Below are 12,782 nucleotides of genomic sequence, written 5' to 3'. Positions count from 1 at the left end.
TTACAGCAGTTTGAAGAAACCTCCTTTTCATTAACTCTAGTTTGAAGTCAGTGGAAATTTGTAGAGTTTTATCAGTAACTAGACAGTTGTTTAGTCAACTGTCCGAAGACAGGTCTGAATCTCACGAGTGAAACAAAGAAGGCATGCTTATGAGGCAACTAGACCAGGAGATAATGGAGTAGGGTGGCCAGTTCCTTTTCCCCTCCATTGCATACACTGTCAACTAGCTACATATTACACTAGTCTAACTTCAGAGGCATACAAACAAATTGTTCTTCCTCTGACATGTATTGTCAAGTACTAGACAGTAATGATTATTTTTCTGAAATAACTGTACTCATGTCTTCTGTGTTTATTTACCAATTATGACAAACTAAACAACAATGTTCCTTTTAGTAGTTTATTGGTTTTACCAATGTTCATATCTTTACATTTTTATACCTTTGCTGTACAGTCTTCTCTATTTTCTTATGAACTGAACCTTGTCTTCAAAAGACATCAATACAAAACTCCAAAACCATACATATACCAACTAATGACTGTATGAGAATTCAGTCTCCCTTTGTAACTCATTTATATATTAAAATAAAGAAAGGAAATTTTACACCAAATGCCATACTGAATCAATGATTTAGTATTAACAAGTGCTGAAATAAAAGGTATAAGAATCAAACATATACCTGAGCACAAATTTATGCATGAAATTGTGTACATAAGATAAAATTGTTTTCCTAATAATATCGTCCTTATGGTTTTAATTCATTTGACTTCTGACATCCCAATATAAAGTTGTCATATCTTTCCCAGATGTCAGAACATAACATAAAACTGTTGAAAAGTGTTTTCCTTTTGAGACATTTTTAAAAGAGTAATACTCGAAATCAATAATCTTTTGTAACAGAAGGTCTATGCTGTGATTTTAGGTTGATTTATAACGCTTTTCACGCGACTTAGTTCATACATCTCATCTTCTTGTGGCTACAATATTTTATCTCGGCGCATGTAATATTTAACTTACCGTAACTAATGGTCACTGAATCTTGAAATTACAACTAGGCAATGTTGCTTAAGCACGAATTGCTCATGTTGTTCTGAGCAGCTAAAAAGCCAGAACCTTCATGAGCTAAGTTGCATAAAAAGGGGTAAAGAATACTATAGGGATTAAAACTGAAGAAAATAGTTTTAAGCATAGGTGCTATTTTGAGTTTTTTTTTTTAAGCTTCGCATAATGTACCCACATACTTTACAAAATGTGAAATTCATCAAATCTGTTATTAGCATTAGTAGAAATCAGTCAAACACGTTCTTCAGTAACACTGCATACATCATAGGTTCACAGTAAACACACAAGAATGATTCTAGAATTTATACCAGCACTTAACAAAAATTCTTTTGGGTCATTTTGAGTAAGAGAGTTCATATGGGCATGGGTACCACATTTTCAATAATTATTACAATCATCTGAATCTTAGGAACGAAAATAGTATGAGTAATTGTTCAAATTATGAAATAAAATAATACAAAAAAAGTAAATTAAACATAGAAATAGTTCATAAGCGCAAGTACTATACATACTTACAATAAAGAATATTGGATTTTTTTTTTCGAAGTTGTAAAACATTTTCTGACAGCCATTTCTAAGAGTAGATCTTATAACACTAGACAAGTGTGTTAAAAACTGACTATTATACAGTAGCGTGCGAAAAGTATTTCTAACACTAGTGTGAAAAGAATTTTTAACACTGACTTTCAACTATTTGTGCTAATTGTCAGTTGTTTCCCACTAGATGTCACACAGCATCAATCACAACCCATTAATAAAGCAGTTCAAACAATGCTAGGCCTATTTTTATAAATGACTGTTTTTGGTTAAGGAATATATACAAAATAAATTGCAACTAACTTATTAATAACTAGGCTATATGAAAGAATTAAGAATTAAATGCAATTATAAAAAATTAGGGGCTTGAACAGGGGACCTCTCGATCTGCAGTCAAATGCTCTATCACTACCTTCCTTTAACTGTGATAAAGTTTGACTATTACAAGGAGGAGGAATACAGCAATGGAAAAGTCTATAGCAAAAATAATGTGTTAAAAACTATTTTATTTTCAGTCGTCCAGATTAAACTGGTATGATGAGTCCAACAGAGTAAGCAACCTCTCTGATCTTACCTATTTGCCCTGGTGGTGGAACCTGGAAGTAGTTCCCAAATGTTGGAAATGTCATGTTCCAGAACATGATGGAATACTCAGAAACCTAATTCTGATCACAGTCACATGAAAGCCTAAACACTCGTATGATTTTATTTTGTTTGTAGGGTTGTTAAACTCGACCTGCGACCTGTATCACAAACATCCATACTCACTAAATAAAATACCATTTCTAACACTTGTATCGTAAATAACTATTGTGTATCTGTCTCGAAAAAAATTGTCGTTTTATTCACAGGGCGTAAAATAATGATCAGCACTTCATGAAAGGTAAGTTTACATCCAGTAGGATTTGTTTTCTCTGTAAAAAAAAAACAACTTTTATGCATCTGAATATACATATGTGAATCACGTTCCCAGTTGAGATTAAAAAATACACGAGCAAATCAGCCAACACTCCCATTTTGCTTTACACATGTCTGGTCAAGCAAGCTACATTTGCTAATGCTCTATAGATGAGGACGAACTACAGAGTCTGGTTAATGTATTTCTCACAACGTAAAATAACTAACTCTTTGGAACTGGGCCTATGTTTATGTTATTACTAGACCGCGCAACTTCATGCAATTGCATGTTTTTACTGATTTGGCATATTGAAAAAGTAAAAATGGATCTTTGCCGATCATGGTTTTTATGTTCAATTGAAGCCAACTTTATTTTTCATAAATGCATATTTCGAGGGTTTTCCTTTTTAAATGCACATATATTTTTATTTTGCATATTTAAATGCATATATTAACATTTTCCCTTGTTTTTCGCGATTTATTATCCAATTTAAAATTTTCTCTGTGACAAAAATAAGAATTCCCAAGAAATATAAAAATTATGTGAGAAATAAAAGCAGTAATTAGTTAATTACTGTTAAGGGTATGATATTGGTGTGACGACAATGGATACTTCTCCTTAGTGTATAAGTTGGATCATTTTCTAATTTAACATGAGGCTAACTCTGTGTATTATCAACGTGTTTTCCTCATTAACCACTGACAAAAGCCTTTTATTTCGCGATAATGGTCTTTTAGTCCGCCCGTTGCAATAGCAATCTGAGATCTGACACTCTTTTAGTCTGGACACTTCAATAATATTTTTCCATGTAAGTGTAATGTCCCAGGAGCCAAGGCGAAAATACCCATTGTCTAGATATTATTCAGATCTTTACTCTGATTTCGTAGAACCAAAAATGGATGTATTTCGGCCCCTACGACAATAAAGTCGCTTATTTTGAAGTCATGAAATTGCCGATTTCATAGAATTAAAACTAATTATATTTAAATACCTGTGACAATGAAGTCACATGGACTGTAAATTTTCATTTCAACAAGTTTTACTGCAAAACCAATCTAAGAACCAATGCATAATCGATCTTATATGTTTAACCACCGACATGCAGAAAGAAATTCAGTTATAATAATCAAGATAACTAACATTGAAGTCGAAACTAGTCAACTAAGGTAATTTACCACTTAGTTTTCATTTTAACACTAGGAAATTGTTATTATAGCTAAATCCTTAAGTATAAGTTTACATTACTTTCATAATATAATAAATTTAGCTTCCCTTATGAAAAGGTTGCCAGATTTGACAAAGCGTATTACATATAATTTGGAAACACACCTAAAAGGTAAAATGATATACATTTGAAACAGTTAGGGAATCGAATACCGGTATACAAAATGTCAGAAAAATTTACACCTAAGTAGCGTTTGTGCTCATTTACAGTTAAGAAAGGGGGGAAAAAATATAATCAGATATACCGCGAGAAAAATAATAATACGGATTTATTGGGATTGATATCTAAACCAATTAACAGCCATCGGTTAAGATAACTTGAAATTTTCATTATCACTCCCATACAAATGATTTCTCAATATCTGAATCGCTAATGGCTATTTCCTTCACAATGCTGTATGTTAGGCCCAGGTTTTTACATTTGTTGGCAAAGAAGGAGGGTATGGTACCACGTGCTCCCACCATCAGACCTATTACATCAATGTGGGACAGTCTATATTTATCTTTACAGAACGGGATTGTTGGTTCATAGATCCATTTCTTTTCACTGCCCACCTCATGTGGTTGATCTGCATGTGTCTCAAATCTGATGGTGGGATCGAGAATGTATGCCAAGTTGTTCTTAATGGCAATGATATCAATTCGGCGAACACTTCCTTGCGTGGCTAGTCCCTGCACCTCTTGATGGACTGTAAACACTACTTCCTTCAGTGCCTCGGCCAGTATAGAACTGACAGCATGGTGACGGATGTTGCAAAGGGCCTCACTATAGGGGCAGAAGTCAAGGATATGGGGAAGAGTTTCAATCTCGCTGAGACAGCGCCTACAGCCTATTATTAAACCAAATAAACCCCTATAGTGTATTTTTATTGCATATATTTAAATTTTTAGTGTATATTTCAACAATTTTTACTGCATAATTGCATGCATAATTTCAAGTATTTTAGTGCATAAAGTTCCGTGGTCTAGTTATTATTATTATTATTATTATTATTATTATTATTATTATTAAGAGTGGCATCAGCATTTTGCACTAAGTGCCAGTACAACTTCGCGAATCACCTCATGTGTCTAAAATATGGAAAATAATTACTTAGTTGTGGCCCCTTGCTGGAATATTGTACAAAAATAGATAGAGGTCACAACTACAAACTCGTACAGTAGATTTATGTAGAATATTTTCATACTCTTATGTCAGTACTGATAAATGCTCAAGTAGGACCTGTTCACTTAGCTTTATTAAACAAAATTAGCTTGGAATATAATCAGCATTATTCAGTCTGTAAGTCAGTTTCTTCAGAAGATAACTGAAATTTGTAGTAATACTGTATATAGTTAACACTTTACAACAAGGAAATGAGAAATGGAAATTAAACAGAAATACTTAAATTACAATGCAGCTTCGATTATTTGTATCTTTGACTCGCATCACTTCTACTAAACGTTGCTAATACCATTTGACCACCTCTGTGGTGTAGGGGTCAGCATGCTGGTCTCTTACGCAGAGGGCCCGGGTTCGATTCCCGGTCGGGTTGAATTTCCTGGTTGAGGTTTTTCAGGGTTTTTCCTCAACCGTAAGGCAAATGCCGGGAAATTCGGGCCACAACATCCCTGAAAATCACCGGCCTCATTCATCACCGAAATCATATTCATAACAAATCGGTAACATATATACTGTACAGTCGCCATCTAGTTCACAACAATAGAACCAGTCTCAACAATAGTACACAGGCCTTCGGATTTCAACCAAAGATTAACTAGCGATATGACCAAAGATGTTAAAGCGAGTATAAATAACAGTGGGGGGGGGGGCATTTAATTAGACTATCATAAAAATTCTACTAATCTTAATTTTTGCCAGGTCATATATTTCTCCTGAACAATTGACATTTCGCACAATCTCGAGAATTCAGGTTTATTTTTATAGGCCCACTATCCTTATGATATAGGCATCTTAAGAGTTTTTTGTCCAATGGGAGGGCCCTTAACTTGTTACATGTGCCAACCCTATGAGCACCCTGTAGATGTCGCTAGAGCCAAGAAGTATAGAGCGCTTAGTTAGAAACTATCCAGAGTGCTCTACAGACGGTGGGTACACATTACACTCATAATGAATGATGATAATGGAGATTGTTGGAATGCCACAAGGAAACATGAGTACACGGAGAAAATCCGTGTTGCAACACAAGTTATAAATTCAGAGTAGAGCAGGATTTGAGCTCACGCCTCCTGGCTTATAAACCCACCAGTCTAGTACTGAGCCACCACAGACATCGTCTAAGAGTGTATGAACTATTAGTGATGTAAATGTAGAAAGCCGTCTGAACTCAGATCATGTAAGATTTTAAAGGTAGAACAGACCTAAACAAATTGAAATTCTACACCCAAATTAAATCTTAATCCAACAAAAACAAATATGGCTTTTATTGAATTTTACAGTATCTATTACGCTTGTCTGTTGTAAGTTCTATAAGAAATGTTTAATTAATTTATTATAATTATTTTTTAATAAATCAATGTAAAAGTGTTAAGAGAACATTATCATTAGGAACATTAACGTTAGAGAATAACTCTTCTCGGGTTCTCAGCCAGGTGAGTTGGAGATTAGCTTCCAAGCTTTCGACGGCTAGCTCTGCCATCTTCTTCAGGGACGAAGTGATGTGGGACCAAGTCTAGCCGGTATATATATGCAAAAGTAGGGCTTCCCGCTGCGGGCCAATCAGGAGCTAGTTCCTAGCCCTAGTTCTGCGCCTGGTGGTCGGGGCTAGGAACTAGCTCCTGATTGGCCCGCAGCGGGAAGCCCTACTTTTGCATATATATACCGGCTAGACTTGGTCCCACATCACTTCGTCCCTGAAGAAGATGGCAGAGCTAGCTGTCGAAAGCTTGGAAGCTAATCTCCAACTCACCTGGCTGAGAACCCGAGAAGAGTTATTCTATATCAAACGCCGGGAAAGCCTCAAGTCATACATTAACGTTAGAGATGGGCAGGGCATGTAGCACGTATGGGCGAATCAAGAAATGCATATACTAGAGTGTTAATTGGGAGGCCTGAGGGAAAGAGATCTTTGGGGAGGCCGAGACGTAGATTGGAGGATAATATTAAAATGGATTTGAGGTAGGTGGGATATGATGATAGAGAGACTGGATTAATCTTGGACATGGTAGGCTTATGTGAGGGCGGTAATGAATCTGCAGGTTCCTTAAAAGCCATTTGTAAGTAAGTAAGTAGTGTTAAGAGATATGTGTTGTACTACTCAAATTTTTTCAAAGATACAACCTAAAAGAAAAATGCTTAGAGGCTATCTTTAATTTCCAGAAGAAACTATTATTATACAATGCATTTAAGTTACTTTATTACCGTTTTATAACCATTACAGTTTTGTGAAACAAATTAATGACAATAATCGAAGCTCCACTGTACAATACTTCTTAGAATTGCAATAAATGCAACGTTATTTATTCATTATTTATATATTATGTATAAGAAAGTACATACACTATTTTGCAGTGATTTTTTTTGTTATATCTTGAGCATAGCATGTTAGATCTGTTAAATAATTTTTCTCGCGAAGTTACAAAAAGAAGATTCATTATGATCCGCACAAGCATCATGTTTGAATGGTTTAACTTATAAAACCATGTTTCAAGCAAGATGTACACACTATAACTTCCATCACACAAAATTCTCCATATTCATATGTACGTCACATGGATGAAGTTTCGTACAACTACAGTACCCAATTATTATAGAACGATATTCAAAACAAAACTAAGCTCTTATATTTTGGAGAAGGGAGGGAAGGAAGCTGTAAATCAGTGGAAGTAAGATCACGTAAATGAAGTTAGCCACAAAATTTCACGCCAAATTCATTGAATTAACACGTAACTGTTAACTTTCGTTCGTTTCTATGTCTTACATATTTCAACATTTTTACCCCAATTTCAAGAAAAAAATGTCAGTGCAGCAAACTTTACTAAATACAACTCCTATAAAACGACACATTTAATTCATCATTATATTAGAATAATATATTTTATGTATTTTGGTTATTATTTCTCTACACAAATTTGTTTTTGCCAGAATTCTACCATTTCTAAATAATTTTAAGATTATGTTTCATGTGCCCATTTTATTTTTTTATTGGTATATCCAAAGCTTAATTACAGTGTTCTCATTTGGTTCACGTGACAAATTTTATGGTTTTAGGACCAGATATGCAGAAATTTATATAACATACAATCTCTCAAAGACAGCACAGATTAAACATTGAGGGTAAACGACAAGTGAATTATTCATTTCATTCAGTTTTTGTAAACATTTTGCCTGAATTGTCAAGTCTAGCCAATGGTGTCAAAAAGGCACAGTGTATTCTGGAATTAAGCAACAAAATTACCCTATTCTTAACAGAGTGTCTTAAAAACCATACCTTCCCCACCCACAATAAAAAAAAAAAATGCTTGCTTAAATGCAGATCAAACGAAAGTATCAGCATGTGAAAAATTTGAGTAAATATCATCCAAGGCTGCAAAATTTCAATGCACACAAAGATTTGTGCATTGGGATAACACGTACAGTCCTTTTTACTTGTGTGTCAGCGTTCTCTTACAAAAGTAAGAAAATAAGTTGAAACTTTTGTGGATTGTACTATTATATAAAACTAAGCAGCTGACAAATAAAAGATATTATTTCCAAGAAATGAGCATTCATTTGTAATGGAGATAAAGACACTTTAAAAGAATGATCTAATAAATTTTTCTGAGATCTTAGGCCTTTTTCTCCACTATATAGCGAAGGCAATGTGTCTAAATTCCTGTCAAGAACTTCATGGTCAAATGTCACAAAGATATAAATGAATGTTATAACTGATTGCTAGTTCTTCAGTATTGCCACATAACAGCTATCATTCAAAATGACGAGCAACATTCCAGTTAACAATACTGTGGAATGGTGTACAAAATGCACTATTAACAAGTAACCATAGTCCTAGCATATATTCAGCAAGTCTTAAGGTTGTTTACTATTTGGCCTTCTGTGTGGATAATTAGGATTTACATTATTAATTTGCAGTGTATAGCATTAATCTTAATACTGAATTTATGTCCCTTGTTCCTATTCAATTCTGGAAAAGAAAACACTACAAATAAATTACGTAGTCATTTTTACTAATACAGTGCAATGTACATAGACTCGAATCTCTTGTAAATAAAACAAGGAATTTTATAACAAAATTAAAAAACGTACACGCACCATTCTGTACAAAAGAGTGTTACATTATGTGTTTTGTTGGACTGACTGTGTTACTCCTCGTGTATATTGAAAAGTTTTGCTACTTCATTCAAATCAGCATATTTTCTCTCTTCTTTCAGTACCTAAAAAAGAATTTAAACATATGAACGATAATGCACATGTCAGTGTGAATTACATATTCATTGGAATCTTCTGTCAAATAAGAATTACTCACCTGTCTGGCCACTGACATGCGATTGAAAACATTCCACATTACGATTCCCACTACGATGTCATCACGCAGGTAGAAGATAACACCTTTACCGTAATCTTCACCTTGTTTTGGTGCTGCTGGAGTGCCTGAGGCAGGAGACACAGGTTTTGCATGCTGAAAAATAATTATATTATTAGTTTATAATTTAATTTCCTATCTACAAATTTTAAAATAAAATAAATAACTGTAGATAGTTCTTGAATTGCAATGTTCCCAATTACAAAGATTCTAAATCATACCTATGTAATGACAACACTAATCATTCACTTCACCTCATTGCCTTCATTGTTTGTTTACGTTAGTGCCACACTAGGTACATTAATTATGAGTATAATATTTTCGCTGTAAGAAAAATCCTAATATAAACAATAGCATGTGTCTGAAGTTAGGCTTCATTGGCCGCTGTTTGGCGCCATAGATTCTCAGTACGTGTTCCCGCCTACTGTTGTACATTCTGTTTCATGTTAAACATTTCCCGTTACTCGTCAAGTAGGCCTAACCTCACTACTATGCATTCATTTGTTTAGGAAATATTTACTTTATAATTACTCTAATTAAAACTCGCATAACTTATTATATACATTTAAGACTATCTGTTTTTCTCCGCTTTTGAGAGGGTTTCCACTCTTACGATTAATAACCACACACACCGAGGATGCAGAAGCCATACTTTAGTACCACGTGCTAACGTGAACGACAAGCTGAAGGGACGCCAGCTTGTTACAAAAACAGACTACCTCGCTATTACTGTTTCTATTCATCCGCGTTCATAGTACATAACAAAATATAAAAGTAGCTTTTCTTTTACATAGCGTTTTACGTATGAGTGAAGTTATATGTTTCATTGTATTTAACAACTAGAATTCAATTTTTTATTTTCAAATAATACAAGATGATAGTTTCCAAATACAGACTATATTTTCCTGTGTCATGTGAGTGTTTCGACTGGCAGCCAATCACGGGTATGACAGCCACGTGCTTGTGTTTACATTAGAATTTTTCTTACAGCAAAAACAGTATAGAAAGGGTGCAACATAGAGTCTTTTCAGGAGAAAGTAAGCCAGTTGTATAAAAATGGCTTTTGGTGAAATTACACTCACACACTCAAGGACTCACTTTCACATAAAATTACACTTTCACTTTATAAAATAACTTCAAAGTTAATGAAGTTAATGAAGAACTGGAAAAAATACTCCGAATTTGGTCACTGTGCTTCCAATATCTGCTATGTGCATTTAAACAGACTTTCAGGAGAAAAAAGAAAACATTATCACTTTTAATTCCCTGGTTTTCAAAGCTATTTTCGGTATAATTTCAATCATTAATGAAAAATGATGAAATTATACCGAATGTATCTTTGAAAATCAAAAGTAATGTTTTTTTTTTTCTTTCTTCTGATTTTGGAAACACAGTCTGTCTCAAGTTCAGTCTCCATCTAAGACGGTTTATGGTCCACAGCTGTGAAGTAACAGCATGTCTGACTGTGAAACGAGGGAGTCCACGTTCAAATCCAGGTGGGGACAGGTTACTTGATTGGAGTTTCTCCGAGGTTTCCCCCCCCCCCCTCAACCAAATGAAACAGAAATGCTGAGTAACTTATGGTATTGGACTGCGGATTCATTTCACCTTCATTAAATTCAACTTCATCTATCATCTTTCAATAGTTTCAGGTTGACCAAGAATGCAGCAGATATAGTATCATGATTTGCATACAGATGACATCTATCTGAGTAAGCTGCAGAAATCCCAAGTGAGACAGAAGGGTTTTCATAGCGGACTCTGTCAGGCCTGGGTGATGTGACGCTGAGTCGATAGCTAGCACCAAAGTATCTATAGTAATGCGATTTTCATGTAAATAAGAGATGCAACAGGATGCAGTATCGTCATCTGCATATAGATGACATCAACCTGAGAAAGCTACACAAGTCCCTGGGCGGGGGGTGAGGGGGGGGGGCGGAAGAGCATGGAGACTCTGGGATGTTGTGTACCTGAATCAATAATGGCACCAAACAGTGAATCACGTTACAGGAATGCAGTCTTCTGGACTTCAAACAATCATCCCTATAAACAGGTCAGTACAATAAGCCTCAGGCTGCAGTGCAAGCCTTCGGGGCCCTCCTCCAGAAGGGTTTGTTTTGCTAGTCACATAATCACCCTGTAGTGCAAGGATATTACATTGTAATCATGGAAACGAGTAAACATTTGGAAAGTTGTAAAGTACCAGGTGGCCCAAACTGTTTCAAGTAAGGTAATATAAAAAAACACAGTACTATGAGGGAGAAAGCATTAATAAAATTGCTGACAGTGAATTTTTTTGTGTAAATTTTTTTTTTAGTAGATTATTTTACAATGCTTTATCAACATCTTTGGTTATTTAGCATCTGAATGAGATGAAGGTGATAATGCCGGTGAAATGAGTCCGGGGTCCAGCACCGAAAGTTACCCAGCATTTGCTCATATTGGGTTCAGGGAAAACCCCGGAAAAAACCTCAACCAGGTAACTTGTCCCAACCGAGAATCGAACCTGGGCCACCTGGTTTCGTGGCCAGACGCGCTAGCCGTTACTCCACAGGTGTGGATTTTTGTGTAAATGACATTTTCATATTGGTGTCAAGATTGCAAATGCAACTATATATATAGGTAAGTATCAATATTGTATGTTCCATATAGACATGTGCTTATGGTCAATCGTTTTGTAAAATTTAATCTATGTCTCTGTACTCCATTGTTTTTTATGCTCGACCATGCCGAAATGTAGTAATTATACACCTGGTAGCAGTCCTTTAATGCATGTCATTAAATTACACCTATTCATTAAAGTTCACATTTTCGATTATTCTTGGATATGCAATCGAAAGACGAGGGAAACGTCACAGAGGCTGGAAATCCAATACTATCGCAGAAGGTTATGTTCTGTTACTATAATAATTAGCGTTAATTGTAAATAATATTCAAATAAATTCAATTTGTCATCTCGTTTTTCAATTCTAAATCAATTTCCAGGTTATACATTCTCTGCATTACATCAAGGTCCATGACATTATTGTTCCTCGGAAAAAATCAATACTTTCGCGTCTGTGCACATCTCACAATTTCGAGCTATGAACAAGGTCACTTCCGATCTTCTGTCAGATACAAATAAAATGAATATTTCTGAATAATTTCAAGTTAGAAATATGGTCGAGCATAAAAAGTTGTATGAAACTTGACTATAATGGTAATTAAGACGCTCGTATGAAAATTATGAAACTCGCTTGCGCTCGTTTCATAAACATACTTGCAACTTAATTACTATCATTATAGGCTCGTTGCATAATGTACTATTATGATCTATTAATAATTTCACAGATACAATTAAATCTTGAGATATACATATACACACACACACACACACACAGGGTGTAAAAAATATATGTTACGAGGCTTGATGGTAGGTAGATGGGTACTATGTGATTATATTTTGTTAATAAACTGATGTCCAGAAATGCTTTGTTTATGTGCTAACATGTCTAAAATGTGGAGGAGGACGTAGGCATTACAGATCACAAAATCTAGG

At 34.9% G+C, this 12,782-nt stretch overlaps 1 protein-coding gene across 2 annotated transcripts in view; it reads right to left on the bottom strand.

The window, feature by feature from the left end:
- Nucleotides 1-8,867: 8,867 nt before the first annotated feature.
- The window catches only part of AIF (Apoptosis inducing factor), a 35,116-nt gene continuing 31,201 nt past the window's right edge, over nucleotides 8,868-12,782 (bottom strand). For both annotated transcript variants that reach the window (XM_069822194.1, XM_069822195.1), the window contains exons 12-13: nucleotides 9,188-9,340; nucleotides 8,868-9,095 (exon numbers count right to left, since the gene is read on the bottom strand). In XM_069822194.1, the coding sequence (XP_069678295.1) occupies nucleotides 9,024-9,095; nucleotides 9,188-9,340 (225 nt within the window). In that variant the 3' untranslated portion in view covers nucleotides 8,868-9,023. The remainder of the gene's footprint in view (nucleotides 9,096-9,187; nucleotides 9,341-12,782) is intronic.

This window comes from Periplaneta americana, chromosome 3, assembly GCF_040183065.1.
Source record: "Periplaneta americana isolate PAMFEO1 chromosome 3, P.americana_PAMFEO1_priV1, whole genome shotgun sequence".
Taxonomy (NCBI): Eukaryota; Metazoa; Arthropoda; class Insecta; order Blattodea; family Blattidae; genus Periplaneta; species Periplaneta americana.
Note: the sequence above shows the minus strand (reverse complement) of the source record. Positions and strands in the feature narration are given on the sequence as shown.